We start from the raw sequence: 19958 nt of genomic DNA, 5'->3' as shown, positions 1-19958 counted from the left end.
TCTTTTCCTACTTCACTGTTTGTTTGTTTATGGGCTAGGAGATCACTGTGTAGCTCAGAGACTGGCTGGGAAGGCTCTATGTAGACCAGGATGGCCGCAAACTCACAGCGCACCACCTGCCTCTGCCTCCTGAGCAATGACATTACGTGTTCCACTTCATTGTTTTAAGACAATGTTAATGTTTGCCTGTTTTTGACATACACTTTCAGGATATAACCCAGGCAGGCTTTAAACTCACAATCCTCTGGTTTCTACTTCCTAGGTGCTGGGATTATAGGTGTATACCATTATTATTATTATTATTTTTTTTTTTTTTTGGTTTTTTTCGAGACAGGGTTTCTCTGTGGTTTTGGAGCCTGTCCTGGAACTAGCTCTTGTAGGCCAGGCTGGTCTCGAACTCACCGAGATCCGCCTGCCTCTGCCTCCTGAGTGCTGGGATTAAAGGCGTGCGCCACCACCGCCCGGCTGGTGTATACCATTATTATGACATATACTCCTCAATAGCATTATAAAGAATTAATAGTATGTGCCTGTAAAAATACACTTATCACAGAACCTGTAGACCTGCCCAATGTACCTACAACCCTAACACAGGAGCCCTGGCTTACACAGTTACCTTCTATCAAAGAAATCACTGCTACCATGAATTGTGGGCTGGGACAACATGAACGAAGGGCCACCCCCTCCTATTCCTTGAAAGCAAGAGTTAGGAGCTTTATGCCTAAGCACTCACTTACCTTGCAACCTTGTTGCCTCCTCTCTCTGCTGGTCTTCACACTGCTGACATCTAAGTTGGAAACTGTTCTGTAAACTCGTGATTTCTAACTCATATTCTGATGCTGTTTTCCTCCAGCTCTCAAGTTCCGCTCTCACCTTCTTAAGCTCTTCTTGTAAGGAAGCAAAGTCAGTGTCCCGCTCAGAAGCAGCCTTTGCTGCTGCTTGATGAAGGAGCAAAATCTCATCTTGGGCATTAAGCAATTTATCTCTTGTGCTGGAGATTTCAGTGTCCTTTTCCTCTTGCAGATTCTCCATATCCACATGCAACCTCTGTAGCTGGACTGTAAAAGTGTATTGTCTGTATTATCTATCTTTTCTGAGGTCACAGAATTAAGAACAAAACTACAACACATTACAGGACACATCTAGTATGCAGCTTGTCAGAGCTGTTTGATGAAATTACACAAGCAACTTACGTTAGACACATAAAATGCCAAAATACAGATGCAAATGGGGAAAGCCAAAAGCTAAAGTAAATTTTATTTTCCCCACAGAGATGAGGATGAGACTTATGTTAATATTTTGGTATTTATTCTCTTTGTCTTTCCAGTACCTTCATATAGATAGAAAAACAAACATTAAGTAGAAAGGGATGCATATGTATGTTTGTATGTAATATATATTTCTCTATCCTCTTGCTGATGAAAATATTTTGGGTGAGGGAGTGAGACAAAGGTTTATTTAGCTAAGGTAAACCTCAAATTCATTATGTAGCTGAGGTGGGTTTTGAACTCATGACCTTGCTGCCTCCTATCTTGAGTGCCAATACCACAGGCATGCACCACCACAATTAGCATCACCCCTGCCTTTATGACTCCAGAGTATAAACAATGGGTTCCTGGGACAATCCCTTCCTTTATCTCCTTTAAAGGAAAATTGTCCAGAAGCCCAGTATGACGGTTTCTAGGGAAGAACCAGAGCCATGACAACTGAGGATTCTCGGCAATCTTACTTTCATTCCCTTTCAATCACTGAACCCTAGGATAACCATAGCCATCTCTAGCAGTCTCGGGATACCCCATACCTTGGAGAACCTGTATTTGTTTAGCAGATTCCTCAACTTGATTTCGATAGGCTTTACGTTCTTCTTCCAAAAGAGCTAAAAAGCAAAAACAAAACAAAAAAAAAGAGCATCTAATATTGTAAGTTAATGAAAAGCATTCACAAGTGCACAGCTAGAAATTTCTGAAAGTTTTCTTTTTATAGTTTATTGAAACATACAAGAGTTAGATGATAAGTATTATCAGTATTAGTCAACAAGATTTTAGGAACACAAGACAATAATAAGTAAAGAAAGGAAACAGTCTCAGAAGATTCCAGGTTCTTGGCATTTCAGTTGTTCCTCTGCTCAGGAAAGGCTTCTATGAAACCTAAGGATGCCACAAGAATCCATGATATCTTAGGCTCTCTGAGAATTTCATTGCCAAGGGCAAATACCAGAAGGCTAAGGAAGCATAAGCTCCAGCCTCCCTACTGGCCAATGATTACCAGATACATGAGCCACAAGGAGGAGAAATGACCAAGATGAGAAGATTCTAGTTCTTTTTTCTTCTTCTTTTCTTTTATATTTCCTTTTTTGAGGGAGTCTATCTACCCAGGCTGGCATTAAACTTGTGCTCAGCTCGGAAGATTCTACACCTCAAACCTTGCCCACTACTTCATGCCCCACCCCAAAGTGAGCACTACTATTAGGTATGGCTCAATTTGTGGGTTTCCCCGTGTCTTGTGCTGCACTGATTGATTGGGCACCTCACATCCAAAAAAAAAAAAAAAACCTGAAATTTGGAATATTATGATAAGGGACATTCAGCCTAAAATTACTATGTAATTAACAATGGAGGAGACCTTTTGTTGGTAAAGTGTTCTTTTTTTTTTTTTTCTTGTGGGTGGGTGGTGGGGAGTGAGGGGCTGGTGGGGTGGGGTGGAGTATCGAGATAAGAGTTTCTCTGTGTAGCCCTGGCTGTCCTGGAATTCACTCTAGACCAGGTTGGTTGGCCTCCAGGCAGCTGAGATTAAAGGTGCGCACTACCACTCCCCCGTTCTCATTTTACCATCTGAAATGGAAGCTTAGAAGGTTGAGTGGATGTGGGAGAAGAGTCTCACAAAGTCCTGGTTCTGGAGACCCTGCAGTGCCCTCTGGGTTCTGAGTTTTGTGACTTCAAATCACACTCTGCTGCTTTCATAGGCCCCCACAGAGTTGCAGAGATCTTGATCTCACCTTGAAGTTCAAAGCATTTTTGTTTACTTGCTCTAGCTAGCTCCTGGGCTTCGAGCAATTCTTTTCGAAGATGCTGAATTTCCTGTTTGGCCTCAGTTTCTGACTGTGCACCCTGCAAGTCATCTGACAAAAACATGTTTATTTTAAAGACAAGTGTTAGTACTGCATGATAATCTCTATAGTTAAATCTGGCATTCTTTTTCATGTTTAGACACACACAGCTAATCACAAGGCACAACTGAGTTAAATAAAACTTAGAAGCAAATTAGAGTAAGCTTATTAGTTATTTTTACCTTTAACAACATAGAGTTAACATGGATACCAGTACTATAAAATACAGAAATTAACATATATTGTGCTGATGTACAGCCCCTGTAAAACTTGAAATTTGGTGAGATAGGCATAACATCCATCAATTTTCAAAGGGCATTTACTATTACTATTGTTGTTCCTGTGTGTGTGTGTGTGTATGTGTGTGTGTGTGTGTGTGTGTGTGTGACACGCACGCGCAGTACATATGTAGAGGTCAGGAGTTAGGAGACAACATAAGGAAGTAAGCTCTTCTGCTCCATGGGGGTCCCAGGGCTTGAACTCAGGTCATCAGCCTTGGCAGCAAGTTCCTAATTTACCATGGGAACCTTCTTTCCAGATCCTTCACCATCAATCTTGAAATTTAACATTAAGACAAAAAACTTTACTTGGAACTTAAATAAAAATGGAAAAAGAAAAGAAATTCTTCAACAAAGAAATGAGGACTAGCAAGGCTCAGCGGGTAGAGGCATTTCTAAACAGACACAAGAATCTCTGTTCAGGGCCGGGTAGTGGTGGCGTATGCCTTTAATGCCAGCACTTGGGAGGCAGAGGCAGGCGGATCTCTATGAGTTCGAGACCAGCCTGGTCTACAAGAGCTAGTTCCAGTACAGGCTCTAAAACTACAGAGAAACCCTGTCTTGAAAAAACAAAACAAACAAATAAACAAAAAAAGAATCTGTGTTCAACCAGGGAATAGCAAGAGGGATAGACTCGCTAAGAGTTGTCCTGTTAATCCACATGCATGCCTCTCCCCATTTCATCCCCAACAAACAAATAAACTAAGTAAAAACAAACAACAACAATAAAAGCAAAAACAAAACAACTTCTGGATTTTGGGGTTTGCTTGTTTTTGGTGCAGGTGTGTTTTTGTGTGTTGTGTGTTTTTGTATTTCTTTTGAAATAGAGCATCTGTATCCTTGTCTAGTCTGAATCTCAGTATGCAAACTAGGCATCAGATCTACCTGTCTCTGCCTCCTGAATGCTAGGACTAAAGGCGTGCCAGCAAAAAACCAAAACAACAACAACAACAACAAAAAGTTTAAAAAATATTATAGCAATGTTACTTGTAGAATACAAAACAGAAATGTGTGTGTATGCTGTATGTGTGTCTGTGTGTATTTAAAGAAGAAGCCATTTGAAGGTGGCATAGTAGGAGTTGGAAGGAGTGGATGGTAAGAGGGAAACAAAGTAGTTATAGTTTAATTTTTAAAAATTAAAAAACAGAACCTGTCAACCCCCAAAACACAATAAAAACTAAACTGGATGGATGCTCCACATTGTATCTAATTTGTACCCAATTTCACATCATAGCAGATAAACATACTCCTGGATTATTAACGGATAAACCTCAGCGACTTAACTATAATCAGTTTACTCCAGCACGACATCGCAAGTATGCACTTTCCTAACCTTCCCTTCCAGTCACTCTGCTGCTCATCTGTGTTGTATTAAAACCTACAGTGGGCTGAAAGGTGACTCGGCAGCTCACATACAAGATGGTATGTATCAAATCACACAAACACAAACTTCAGAGCATGTGGTCACAGAAGTAGTACCACTACTACTGACTAAAATCTTTACAATGCACACAAACGACCACATTCAAACTGATCACACAGTCAGTGTGCAAATCCTCCTGTAAACAACCAGGAGCCGCTTTGTATCAAAGACTAATGAGAAATCTTTTTGTGCTAAGGTTGACTAAGCATCTGTTTTTCACAAGGTCTGCTGGAAAAAGTGTTTTATTAGTTTAGTTTGTCGTGTTTAAGCCCACTCTCACGATGCCCTACTTTTTTTTTTTTTTTCTAAAAAGAGGAGTTTTTTTAATCAATCTGCTTCATAACCCAGGGAAAACCTGGTAATGAACATTAGTTAAAAATGCTAAGAAAAGGGTAAATGCAAGCCTTCTACAGTCTAACTTATTTTCTTTATCTTTTCTTTTATAGGCTGAGTCTGATAATTTACCCTCCTCGTCCTTTAAGAGGGAATTCCAAGTTGTGTGTGGTAGTGCACCCCTATAATCCCAGCATTCAGAAAGCTGGGAGTACTGCAAGCTTGAGAAACTTCTCAACTCTGAGTACCCCATACCATGACAGAAAATTCTGACAGCTACTGCACCTAATTATACAGATTACAAACCATACCCACACATAATAAAGCACAATTTAAATGTTTCTAGTAAGTTACAGGGAATAAGTCACTTTAGGAATATATAAAACTCTTACAAAGGAAAAATAATAATCACCATTTGAAGTAATGGTGATGATTTCTTGTCAATTTGATAAGCCTTCCTGCTCCTAGTGAAGCACGTGATGACTCAACTCTATTCTATGTGCACGAGTGCTTCTTCTCCTCCATGTGTCCATTCACACCACACTCACACCTGGTGCCCAGAGGACTCAGAAGGGTACTGGGTCTCCTCAAACCAGTTATGAATAGCTGTAAACCACTGTGTGGGTGCTGGGAGCAAAACTTGAGTCCTCCAGCGCAACAAGTGCTCTTAACCACTGTGTCATTGCTCTAGTCTGTTAACATTCTGTTCTTAAAAAAATGAGATGGGTGGTGGTGCACACCTTTAATCTAGCACTTGGGAGGTTAGAGGTGGGTGGATCTCTGTGAGTTCGAGGCCAGCCTGGTCTACAGATAGTTCCAGGACAGACTCCAAAGCTACACAGAGAAACCCTGTCTCAAAAAACAAAACAAAACAAAAACAAAAACAAAAAAACAAAAAAAAATTAAGTTGCAGGGCACTGGAGAGATGGCTCAGCATTCAGAGTGTTCAGAGGGGACCAAAATTCAGCTCCAAGCACCTACAACAGGCAACTTACAACCTCCTGTGGCTCCACATCCACGGAATCGGATAACCTATTCTAGACTCCACAGGTCCCTGCACTCATGTTCACTTACCCACACACATATTTAATTAAAAATAAACCAAAAAATAACTTTAAAAAATCAAGTTGTAAAACCTTTCTATTTTATTGAGAGGCAGATGGGCCTCTAAATTTGCTACAGAGTTGAAGATGGCCTTGGGTTCCTTATTCCCCTGCCTGCCCAAATCTTGACATCACAAGCAGCTTCAAAATCTTTGAACAGCTATTGTTAAAAATACTATTTCAGGGGGCTGGAGAGATGGCTCAGTGGTTAAGAGCACTGGCTGCTCTTCCAGAGGTCCTGAGTTCAATTCCCAGCAACCACATGGTGGCTCACAACCATCTGTACTGAGATCTGGCGGCCTCCTCTGGCGTGCGGGCATACATCCAGGCAGAATGTTGTATACATAATAAATAAATAAATCTTTTAAAAAATACTATTTCATTAACAAAAGTTAACAATCATGCAGAAATGTAAGGAGAGAGGGAGGGAAGAAGAGGGGATGTGTGTGGGTGAGTGCATGTGTGCATATATGTACATGTTCGTACATGAGAATGTGCATGGTGTATGGATATATATGTGTTCATACGTGTGTATACATGTTTGGATACACGCATGCACACATGTATGCGTATTTGTGAATATAGAGACCAGAGGTCAATGTTGGGGGCCTTCCTCTATTTATACATACACATAATTAGAAATAAATTAAAATAAAAAACATTAATAACAGTTGAATATAATTAACACAATCATAATGCTACTTAAAAATCCAGATTTAGCTGACAAAAATATTTAAGGCTTTATGAGCATAAAAGACCATATAAACTGCAACCTTTGTGAGTGTTTATTACTTAAATTTCCTTCCTTATTTTTTCATGTTCCCATAAAGCACTGAGGTTCTGTTCTCCTTTGCCCAGCCAGCTCTTTTGCCTCTTTGTTTAACAGAGCTCCCCTTCCCAGGGCCAGCTTGTTTGTTTACTTGTTTATTTTTTTTTTTTGCATGCAGAGAATCTTAAAACCCAGGGCCTTGAGCTGCTGAATGACCTCATTCCTTTTTTCCAGTATCAATAACCTCTTTTATAATAATATTTTTGTATTTCTATAAGATTTATAAACTGCAAACATTCATTCATTTTAATTACTATGACATGAAAACAATCATGCCTTCTCACCCAAGAGTCACCTAGTACAGATAAGTAAGCAAAGGGAGCGCATCAGACTGAAGGACACATTGGCTGCCTGGGTTAGCAATCCTCAGCAACTTCCCTGGATTATGGAATTCAGTCAAAACTAGTTCCAGGGGCCATGTGATTTCCCGTGTCCATGGAGAAGGAGAAAGAAAGTAAGGATGTCCAGATGAAAGAACACTGAGTCACTCAGATTCCCTCTCTTGTCATGGTTACACAAGTAGCAAACGACAGGGTCATGCAAGGTAAACTAAGCCTCCTTCCCTCCGTCTCAAAATCCAGAGCCTGGGCTGTGAGGTCCCTTCATGTTCCCACTAAAACAATAGGCACGTGTCCACGAAACCTTCTCCAGCTACCGCTGCTGTTCTGCTCCCAGAGAGCTTCCTGACTGGTGCTGGGTCCCCACTGCCCACATACGCATCCACTGGACTGAAACGCTGTGGAAGGTCAGCAACGAAAACCAGTACACGCTCAGGATGAGAGGTTTATCAACAAGTCCTCCCCCAAGACACTTTATTTTTAAATACTTATGTAAATCATTGATATTTCCTATCCACTCTATTCTAAGACTAACTACCAAGAAATAAACATCCTTCCTTTTTGGGGTGGGACACGTTAGAAAGGTTCACCACAGCATCTCAGCTCAGTGAGAAATGGAGACTCTCCTCCCTGAGGATGAGGCCTAACTGGTCAGCCAATCACTAAGTCCTCAGCCCTGAAACCACACGCATGCAGGCTGCACTACACAGACTATGCAGGTCGCACTCATGTATTCTTATGTGCACATGTGACAGCAATAAGTAAAGGAAAAGATGACATGAATGAGAGGGAATGGGTGGAGCATGGAAGGAGGTGGAGGAGAAGAGAGACAGGAAAATAACAAAACTGCAAAAGAAAAACAAAGTCTTACCTCCAAATTTCTCAAAGAGTCTTAAGAACTAGATAATTACCGGGAAATGAGGAAGACCAGCAAAGTTTGAAATTTAAGGACATCTACTACAATTTGACAGCAGAAAGGATACATAATTCCTTCTAGCCAGCTAAGAACTTTACCTTACCCTAATTATGTGAAACATGTGAATGTGCTTCTGTTAGAAACACAAGGGAAAACACAGACACAACTGCATTTCAGACTCAGCCACTCACTGCTGTGTCTTCGCTGACTCAAGTTAGCCTGTAATTTAAATGTGTATATGTATTTTTTAGCAAGCATCAAGCACCGACACTTTAAATTTTAATTCCTCCTACTTTAGACAGCTTTAAATCAGTAAACTAAAATGAAAAGCTTCACACCTATATAAAACAGAATTTGTGGCAAAAGGTGAGTCTAAAATCCTGGTTTAAAATGTGGTGAAAACACATTAAAGTACCTTTTAAAAGAGACACTTTAGCAAGGGGTTCATTTAGGTCTTGCTCATCCATCTGGGCGTCTATAATGGGGAGAAAGAGAATTATAGAATTTTAAAATCTATCAGCAAATTATTATTATCATAACAAATACAAAGTATACATCCTCTATGCTTGGATAGTTGAAACTAGTTTTAACAAAATATCCAGGATTTTATAGAGGGATCTGATAAGTAAAAACAATGCTTTTTTTATTAAAAACAAACTCTGAAGTTTCTATGCACAGTAACCAATAAACCTAAATTGCCAAGAGACTGTTCAGATTGGTAAACACTAGGCTAAACTCACCTGTAGTGTCGTCACTGCTCTTTTCCTTGCTTGGACTCAGAGTGTCCGATAAATCAGATTCCTTGGCTCTTGCCTGGTTTTCTATTAGGAAAAGCACAAAAGTCAAATGTTATTATAATTCAACACTTCTATCAAGAAAACCACTTTCAGTATGAATGCTCAGAATCTATGCAAAAGAGTGCTAAAAATCAGTTGAGATCGCTGAGTCTCCTTGTTCTTCACCTCCCACCCAAAACGCAATGCTGGTTGATTTCTTAGAGTCGCAGCAGATCGTGTTGTGGCTCCTGCCTGCTATGCCAAGGGCTGGGGCTCTTATTTAAGTCTGTCTACTTATCAGCTGGGAACAAAAATGCAGCAAGCTTTGCTACAGTAATCAAGCAAGCTCGACAAACGCAGCAAAATTCCCAGGCCAATGAGGACATTGTATGAAGAAGACTGAAGGAAAAGACTGGAAGCTTAACAGTGCAGAGCCACAAAAATCACCCAAAACTCACAATTATAAAAGTTCCCCTTAACATGAGGAGCCCATTTCTAAAGCAAACACAATGAATGGGAACTACAACAAGAAGGGGAGCCTGTTTCAAATGTTCCGGTGGTATTTTCAAGAGTTAGTCTGCCACATCTGACCAAGTCATTCTAGGCCATTGCTCTCAGTGTTCAATCATAGCCAACAGTTTATTGAAGATGTGAGTGACTAAGTCCCAATCATTATACTAGCATATCTATACATTCTATGGCATTCTTTAGGACAGGGATTTCATAAAAGGTCATTCCCCCAGCCAAAACTTTATACCATCACGTCTAGGAATCAGCTAAGTTTCATACCGCAAAGTTTAGCCCTACTGTCATCCCCGTATTGATTCCCACAGGAGTTCAGTTATGTAGGTTTCTTTATAGGGCTCTGTATAACAGCTCACTACAGTCTACAGTTCTTTGCTTGAATCGACATTTCCCTAACCTCAACAGCCATTTTCCCTATCTGGCCCACGCTGTAGGTATGGCTTTTATCTCATTACTTTAATTGTTTCTCTAGTATGTTACTTTTTATTATATCTTCTCTGTTGTGTCACCATTCCCCCGACGCTGATCATACTCCACTTTCTGGGACTATATAGATGCTATTTTTCTAATAAGATAATCGTATTCATTAAGTAGATTACTATCTTCATGATCATAAATAACCATGGCATATATCTGACTGTACCATTAGTGACAATATACATCAAAATTTAAAATATGCAAAACCATGAATTGGAGTGATGGCTCAGCAGTTTAGAGCATTTCCTACTCTTGTAGGGAATCCTGCTTTGGTTCCAGCACCAATAGAGTGGCTCACAACCAACTATAACTCCAGGTTCTGTGGATCCAACACCCCTTGTGGCCTCTGTGGGCACCAGACACATATATGGTTCACATACATGCATGCAGAGTAATATTCATACATACATAATTAATAAATCTAATAAATAAAATGTGTAAACTCCCCAAGGAAATAATGGATTATGTCAGGTATTACATAAGGATGCTCACTATCATTATGGGAAGATAAAATATGTATTGAAAATACTTAATATTACTAACTAAAAAGTAAAGAACAGTAAATAAAATTCACACACACATACACAAAGAGATTTAAAATATTTGCATATTTAGTTAAATATATTTAGAGATTTTGTTACGTTTTACTTCTCCCCTTACCCCCTGTTCTCTTTCTTGAGACAGGGATTCATGTGTACCCTGTGCTTACCTCTTACTCATGGATCTCCTGCCTCAGCTAGTAAGTGCTGGGATTACAGCCCAGACCCAGCAAGCTATGAAGTTTTTGTTACACGTGTATTTTCAAGCTCTAGTAGCATATATAACAAAGATATCAATCAATGCTTATTGCTAGAGATGGGTGCATGAAGATATTTATTAACGTCACTAAATCTATTCAAGAATAAAACAGCAGACAGAACAAAACAAATGACAGAACATCTATTTCTGGTCATGCGGCAGTATCCAAGCCTGTAGTATTAAAAAAGTTATTACTAGAGCTAGAGAGGAGACTCAACAGCTGAGACTGAGCATTGCTCTTCCAGTGAGCCCAAGGCAGATGCTGAGAACGGAACCCAGGCTCACTGGAAGAGCAATGCTCAGTCTCAGCTGTTGAGTCTGGAAAAACAAAACAAAACAAAACAGATCTAAAGTGAGCTGCCTGAGGATATCCAGTTAGTAGAATTATCTACTTATATTCCTTTTACTTCTAAGCTACTATGGATATGTAATGACAGTAGCTTGAGCTAGTCCTAAATCAGAAAGCACACATGACATGATTATATGCCATGTTAAGTGAAGTCTTCAGAGGAATAATTTAGTCTTAGCAACTGTCATTTTCATTGGGGAAAAAAAAAGTCCACCACAAAAATCAGTAAATGCATTTTTAAAGGACAAATAATTTAGTCAAATTTAAGGGAAATATTTTATAGCCAGATTGAAAACATTTAAAATATAACTATATGGCCACCCATCTTGGTCTCAGGATTCTGGCAACATGAAAAGTATTAACAAAAGTTGATTAATAAAAAGTAAAGCTTATATTTATATTATCATTCCTGGAAAATGAATTAAACTCACTTTCATGGAATTATTTGACGTAATAGGTTTAATAAATATCAGCCTGAAACAAAGAACCTTGAACACTTGTCCAGCTTGTTCCATAAGATAAAAATCCAGCCAAATGCATTCATTCCCATTTGTAATCTCAGCACTTGGGATGCTGAGACAGAAGCTCAAGGTTAAGCAAAGCTACACAGTGAGAGCTTTTCTCAAAAAAACAAAAACAAAACCAAGACCCAAAAGTAGAAATGTGAAATCAAAACAGGTTCTTCAAAACTTTCTATATGCATTTTAAACCCATCATTTTCTCAAATCAGTAATGTTGTGCACATCTTTCTCTAAAACTTCACCTGATTCAAGCAAATATATTCTATTCTGGAATGCACAGAAATTCTAAGGCAGCAAGGCACTTTTCCTAAGAAAGTGCCAGTCACCTTCGCCCTCTGCTTTGCTTCCAGGGCGAAGTGTCAGTCACTCAATCAACAGATTAGAACAGGCACTTAGATGGTGAAGTAAAGGCTATTTTAAAACCTGTTCTCATAGCACTTTAATAAGATGAAATAAATTGCATCTGTACTAAAAATAGTTCACCATTCTGAAACCTAATGCCTGTTTGCCAGAACAATATTAGCATGGCATAGTCTGTGCATTCTTCCTCCTAATATGGCATCCACTGTGCACAAAACTTAGAATGTGCACTACCAGACGTTCGAAAAATACAATCTGCTTAAAAACACTTTAAAAAACAAGCAAATCAGTTACCCTGACAATACCAAATACACTAGACTTAAATGTTGAAATCTGAGCTTTTGTTGTGGAGCTGACTTTCTTTGTGAAGCTCGTTTTTAATTTTATGCTAACAAAGTCTGAGGAAAGCTCCACTCTAACAGCAAAGCACACCCACCAGGTTTATGGAAATACTTTTCCTATACTTAAAAATAGCGTCGTGATGCTTGAAACCTGAGCTTTCTTCCTTGAGTTCAACAACTGTAATAAAATTAAAAAAGAAAGAATGAAAAAAAAAACTACTTTGGAGAATTACTGGACTGTTAATTATCAAATATAACACAATTTTATACTGACAAAAGTCATCACTTTTGTATTAATAAAGTTGAGAACAAAATAGAGAAATACTGAATATCATAAGAAACATTAAAGATACAATAATTTTCAAAATAAAATTTTAATTATTTTTTACTCATAAAAGGTTTGCACTGTATTGACTGAAATTTTGAGATGAAAACTGAAAACAATGTAGAAATGAGACAGAAAGGTGAAAAGCAAATCTACCGCAAGCATTAACTTTAAAACCACACACAAATGCCAACATTAAAAGAAACTTTCCTAGTTTTTAAGACAGACATCGAAATATTTATAAATATCTGATACTGTATTAGATTGACATTTCATGCACTATAAGAAATAACTCATGGCTAAAATACAGCAACCTTGACAATTTAAACTAACTTTCATTATCCAGAATAACTGTCAGACCACAGAGAAACAGGAAACAAACCTTTTGAAAGCTTTGATTCTTCTGCCACTTTGGTTAGATGCCCCTGGACAATCAGCTTCTCTGCCAAAGAAAATAAACGTTACTAACCAAGCTCAAACAGAGCCTCATTCCCCGAGTGGAGCACCGTAACACATTCCATGACCAAATTTAAAGACGATAGCATTACCCCTGTGACTGAGCTTCAACAAAAAGCTTGAACCTAGAAAGGGAACTCGAGAAGCGAACTTCCTTGGAACAGTCAAATGAATGCAGAAAACTGAGAAAGAATATGCTTTCCATTTTCATTAGATATCATCATATTGTAAAGTCTAGACCTTTGTAAAGGTCTCAAAAGAAACAATGTGATCTCTTTATGCAGTGGGTTTGGTGGAAAGGAATCCCGAGAAGGCAGTTCTCTTAAGGAAGAGAAGCAATGCTCTACTGCCGGCTCACTCTTTCCTGCCGCCACAATTCAGAAGAGTCTGTATAACTTACATCAAGAAAATAGACGATTTTAGAAGAGCTAGCTATTTAGAAGAAATAAAAAATAACGTTTTGCTTTATCGAGTACTCTCTGTAAATATTTAATATACTTTCACAATTTACTTGAAGTCATTTTTTCACATTCTGCATGTCACCAAAGCAGATAATATATCTATTCTGTATATTTTATTCTTTACTCCTATGTCAGCTGGTGTCCTTCAATCAATGCCTTTGTACTATGAAAAACAAGTTTTTTGTTCTTTGACTTTGACTGCAATTTAGTCTGACCCACCAATCAATGACTAAAACCAACACCACCACAAACTCTTCGTTGCCCAGTCCCTTCCGTTTCTTACAGGTTGTTTATTTGCCCTTCTTAAAAAAAAAAAAAGATAGGTTCTTCTGGGGGACTGAAGACAGAAAGTTGTATAGAACAGGCAAATACATAACCAGTGAGCAATATGCCCAGCACTTTTACATCTTATTTTGAGACATAAGTTGCCTACACTGGCCTTGAACTTGTGATTCTTCTCTTCACCCTCCCAGGTAGCTGGGAATATAGACTTATGCCACCAGATCCACTTTGCACTTTTGAAGAGGCACTAGTCCTAGAAGACATGATGTCTAACCTGTCCTATCTGTTCTCTGTCTTACTCTACTCCACTCCTAAAATGCACTTCTACAAGCATTAACTTTTAACCATTTCCCCATTAATTGTATATATTTATTTGTTTAATTTAGGTTTTTTGAGTCAGTATATCACTACGAAGCCCAGGGTAGCCTGAAACTCAAAGTCTTTCTGCCCCACCTTCAAAGTGATGGTATTAATGCCTGCCTATTACATTTGTATTTTTAAATAATATACTCAAGGAAAAAATTCCACTGTAGACATTAATCAAGGACATTTGTGAAACTATGTTCATAGAAGCATTATCTGTAATATCCAGAACCTGGAAACAACGTAGATGTTGCTCAACTGGAGAATGGATAAATAAAATGTGGTAATTTGCACAATGGAGTACTACTCAGCGGTAAAAAACAATGGCATCTTGAAATTTATATGCAAATGGATGGAACTAGAAAAACCATCCTGAGTGAGGTAACCCAGACCCAGAAAGATGAGCATGGTATGTACCCATTCATAGGTGAATATTAGCTGTAAAGCAAAGGATAAGGAGCCGATAGTCCTCGACCCCAGAGAAGCTAAGTAACAAGGAGAACCCTAAGAGAAATATATATAAAACCCCCTGGGAAGGGAAAATGGACAAGATCTTGAGAAAATTTGGAGCATGGGGATGGGGGGAAAATAGAAGGTGGAAGGGGAGGAAGAGGGGAGGAGATGGGGGAGAAGAACTAGAGGGAACTGATTGGTCGAGAAGCAGGGAAGGACAGAGACAAAGAACAAGGAAAGAGATATCTTGATTGAGGGAGCCATTATGGGGCTAGCAAGAACCCTAATGCTATGATTCTAGCCACACAGCATGGCTGGCACTTCTGGGTTCCAGGGCCACACATGTGAGAACAAGCGCTCGGGCAAAATAGAAGACCCTGTGTGACCTACTTACGGCATAGTTGCATCACCTACGTATGACGCAGCTATGTAAGCCCTGGCGCACATGCGTGAGCTCCACCATATGCATATGACACAGCTACGTCATTCCCCTGTGCCCATGCACTAGGTGGCCTTTAAAAGCTGGACGCACCGTCTTCAGCCCTCTCTTTCTGCATACTGACTTCACCAGGCCTGCGCATGTCTCCTTGAATAAACTTCTAAGCGGGTTTGTTGCATGCTTCGTGCTTCCTTCTCACTCTCACCAGGTAATTTCATTGGTGCTGTGACTCAGTTTCACCTAACACTAGAGAAATTCCCAGGAATTCACAAGGATGACCCTAGCTAAGACCCTAAACAATTATGGAGAGGGTGCCTGAATGGGCCTTGCCTTGTAGTCAGACTGATGACCATCTTAAATACATCCAGCAACTGATAGAAGCAGATGCAGAGAACTACAGTGGAACATTGGGCTGAGCTCCCAAAGTATAGTCGAAAAGAGGGAGGAACGAGAATATGAGCAAAGAGATCAAGACCGTGATGGTGACACCCTCTGAAACAGCTTTCCTGAGCTAATGGGAACTCATTGGCTCTGGCCTGACAGCAGGGAACCAGCATGGAACCAAACAAAGCACACTGAATGTGGATGACAATTGTATGGCTGGGGCAGACTGTGGGGCCACTGGCAGTGAGACCAGGATTTATCCCTACTGCTTGCATTCTCTCTGGAGGGATACCTTGCTCAGTCTAGATATAGTGGGGAGGGCCTTGGTCCTGTCTCAAAGCAAGGTGCTAGACTTTGTTGACTGTCTAAGGGAAGCCTTACCCTTTCTGAGGAGTAAATGGGGGGTGGAATAGGGGGTGGGAGGGGGGAAAGTAGAGGGAACAGGAGGAGGGGAGGGAGTATGAAATGCATTTGGCATGTAAAATGAGAAAAGCTAAGTTTTTAAAAAAAATAAAAATTAAAAAAATGTCACACCAAAAAAAACTTAAACATGACAATTTTATATTTTACCATTATCTTCAGTAGTACCAAGTTACCAAGCTCTTAGTATTTTATTGACTATTTACATGTGAGTTATATATATGCTGTATCTCTTTCCTTAAACAACATTAATTATATTAGGTGCTTAAACACTTTTAAAAACTAATATATGTTCTTACAGAAACAAAGTTCCCGATATTATCACACATACCTCCATCCTTCCCTTTAACCATTTTTTCTTTATTGCTTTAAAGATAGAGTCTCATTATGTAACCCAGGCTGGCCTACAATTTCAGATCCACCTGCTTCCACCTCCCAAGTGCTTGTGCTTACTGCACCTCACCACTCCTGGCTTTTCTCAGCCTTTTAATTTTACTTCCTTAGTCTCAACTGTATTCTACACTGTGCCCCTGACCCTGGATTCTAACTCTTTCTGGTCTATTCTCTTTCTATTATTATAACATAACTTATGATAATTTCATGAAAAAGAATGGACAGGAGGAAAATGACCTGCCAGCCTTTTCCTCTGAAATGATAGTTTCCTACTAATACTCTGATGGTTATCTGACAACTTAACTAGGTCCCACAAAATAGTTTCCGTCTGAGCTTGAAAAGCACACTGCTTTTCTGTTTTCTAGCTTCCATGTGGGTGGGTCCAATGACTATCTGAGTGCTGACCCTAGTGGGTGATAAGGATTTCCAGTGCTTACAATACTGGATCTGCCTGTCCTTTCTCAGTACCTGGGGGTGACATACCCCAATTCTGTAACACTAAGAAGAGTCTATGACCTAGGCTGGCCAGGGTTAAAGCATTTACGAGATGGAAGTCTTCTACTTCTCACTCACAACCTCCCCACACTCCAGGAATTCTAGAATCATTTGAGACGGCAACATCATGGTAAAGACTATCAACCTTCAGCCGGGCTCTAGATTAGCATGAGATCTTTTAAGACAGTATGACGAACACTCAGTGCATCTTCTTAGTTTACAACATAGAGTTTTAATGCCTTCCAGTGGGGGAATTATCTTATTCTGTTTTACTGCTAGGTATATTCATATTTTCTCTCTCTCTCCTCTCTCTGTTCCCTTCCCTGCAGCCAATTTTCCTTGCTTCTCATACCTGAACTTATTATTCACATGAAACATCTTCAGGATAATTCCTTAATTTAAAATTTTTACTCAGAAAAATCAAATTTTACTTAAAAACTTCCATCATTTTTATTTTCTAGAATATTTACTTTTTTAAATCCTTCTATGGATTTTGACTCCATACTGATTTAAAAATTCTTCTACTGAATTATCATACCCCTCTACTGAATTATCATACTCCTCTACTGAATTATCATACTCCTCTACTGAATTATCATACTCCTCTACTGAATTATCATACTCCTCTACTGAATTATCATACTCCTCTACTGAATTATCATACTCCTCTACTGAATTATCATACTCCTCTACTGAATTATCATACTCCTCTACTGAATTATCATACTCCTCTACTGAATTATCATACTCCTCTACTGAATTATCATACTCCTCTACTGAATTATCATACTACTCTACTGAATTATCATACTACTCTACTGAATTATCATACTCTTAAAAAATTGTACTTGCACTCTCCCTTTTAAGTGACAATATCATTTTTTCCTTGTTTTGATGTGAGATTCCCCTCTGTATACTGTGAATATGTTTTATTATCTCTGGTTAATTAAGAAGCTAATCTGACCTATGGCAGGGGAGAAAATCCAAGCAGAGCTAGAGAAGGAAAGAAGGTGGAATCAGGTAGACGCCACATAGCTGCAAAAGGAGAAAAATATCAGAACCTTACCGGTAATCACAAGTTTCATGGTAAAATATAAAATAATAGAAATGGGTTAATTTAAGATATAAGAGCTAGGTAGGAATATGCCTGAGCCGTTGGCCAAGACGTACTGTAATTAATATAGTTTTGTGTGATTATTTGGGTCTGGGCAGCCAGAAAACATAGTGCAGTCTCTGTTTACATAATGGTGTCCAAAAATGTTAGGCAATGTACATCCACATAAAACCTCAGAGAGCTAAAAAAAATGGGGGGGGGGGACTTCAAGACCCACAAAAATGGAAGTCAGTTGGCATTTCTTGGTAGCCACATATTTTTAGATAGGTTTTTTTTGCTGGTGGCAAGCAGAAGTGGCACTCCTTTAAGAGAAGGCTTCCTGACTCAGCTTTAGCAGCAAAAACTGCACGGCTCCTTTAAGAGACAGCTTCCTGGTCCATGCAGGTGGTAGAAATGGTTCTGGCTCTTTCGGTATTGTTATAGAGCATTTGAATGGGGTTTGTGGGCAGCGTGATGCAAGTTACTTGGTGGCAACGTGAGCCAACTGCTTTCGAGAGTTGAGGTGGTAAACATGGCTCCCAGAGCTGGCAGTAAATGGACCTCTGTCATGTTGGAAAGCTGAGCAGGGTAGAACCAACAGTCAAAGCAGCCGCTCTGGTTCTAGTCATGCCTGCTTAACACTTATAACAGTGATTAGAAAAGGATTACAGATAAGCAATAAAGATAGATTCAGACAGAAATAAACCTCTGAACGGGTCACAGTGTGTTCAAAAAATATATGTAGGCTTGGAAGAGAAAAGCCTTAAAAAAAGAGTAGCTGGGCATGGTGGCACATGCCTTTAATCCCATACTTGGAAGGCAGAGGCAGGTGGATCTCTGTGAGTTCAAGACCAGCCTGGTCTACAGAGTGAGATCCAGGACAGCCAAAGATACACAGAGAAATCCTGTATCAAAAAACCAAAAATTAAAAAATAAAAATAGAAGAAATAGTTTAAAAAGCCACATAAAGATAGAAAATACACAGAGTCTGGATTATGTACATTATTGTATTTTCTTTCAATTTTTTTGACTGTGAATGAGCTAAAAATACATACATATTTTAAAGGTATCTGGATTTCAAAATTTAAGCCTAAGGACATGTTACTTTGAAAAAGAGGTTCTGTTTTTTGTTTCCAGAAAGGATAGAAAGCTGTGGGTTCCTTACCAGCTAATATGGTTTGATCAAACAAGACCCCCTGAAGCAATGGCCTTGATGATCCAATATCCATGACAGCTTCAGAACTGCTGGCTGAGACAACCACACAAGATACCCCATGAAAACCCTGATTAACAGTGCCCATCTCTCAGCAGGTAGTAGTCTAGAAAACTATACCCAAATTCCAAAATATTGTTTATAAATGTGTTTTCATTTAAATGGGGGTTGATTATAAGTGGTTAATGGTCACAATCAATTTCTTTCTAAAAAAAAAATGGGGAGCATATGATATAAAGTATTGGTATGGATTTTAGTCTACTGATACAAATTTAAGGTCAAATTTGTTATTCTATATCTATTTCTACTCTTGTTTAAGGTATTTTGTTTATATAGCTTGTTTAAAAATGCAGTGTATAACTAAGAAATACAGGTTAGTAAATAGTCATCTATAATAAACTTTTAATCATGTTAGTTAGGTTTTCTAGATAATACAGAGATACATTTCAGTTATATAATCTTCAACACTTCAAAGACCTATAGTATATGACATCTAAAATGTTTTAAGAACTTAGACTTTTCTTGACAGTGAGACATGTCTGCTTCTGACAGCACCAAGTACTTCAGAGAGGTTGATGGGCATTGAAGAAAAGTGTTATGGAATTTGCCTTTAATGTGACAAGGCTAGTCATTTGGGCAAGAAACTGCTCTTGCGTAGACTGCCTGATGTTATACTATATCAATTGGACATGTAGGACCCACAGAAAA

The 19958-nt window shown here is 39.0% G+C and overlaps 1 protein-coding gene across 18 annotated transcripts in view; it reads right to left on the bottom strand.

Moving 5' to 3' along the window:
• Positions 1 to 19958, bottom strand: part of LOC121455309 (sarcolemma associated protein) — a 134022-nt gene that overhangs the window by 13081 nt on the left and 100983 nt on the right. For 11 of the 18 annotated variants that reach the window (XM_041662969.1, XM_041662968.1, XM_041662973.1 and 8 more), the window contains 6 exons: positions 13181 to 13240; positions 9067 to 9147; positions 8742 to 8801; positions 2996 to 3118; positions 1802 to 1876; positions 738 to 1058 (listed from right to left, as the gene is read on the bottom strand). In XM_041662969.1, coding sequence (XP_041518903.1) covers positions 738 to 1058; positions 1802 to 1876; positions 2996 to 3118; positions 8742 to 8801; positions 9067 to 9147; positions 13181 to 13240 — 720 coding nt within the window. The remainder of the gene's footprint in view (positions 1 to 737; positions 1059 to 1801; positions 1877 to 2995; positions 3119 to 8741; positions 8802 to 9066; positions 9148 to 13180; positions 13241 to 19958) is intronic. The other 7 variants (XM_041662978.1, XM_041662977.1, XM_041662983.1 and 4 more) reach the window with 1 other exon arrangement.

This window comes from Microtus oregoni, unplaced genomic scaffold, assembly GCF_018167655.1.
Source record: "Microtus oregoni isolate MIOR12 unplaced genomic scaffold, Mior012 000013F_ref0000133, whole genome shotgun sequence".
Lineage (NCBI taxonomy): Eukaryota > Metazoa > Chordata > Mammalia > Rodentia > Cricetidae > Microtus > Microtus oregoni.
This window is presented reverse-complemented; position numbering and strand designations above follow the sequence as displayed.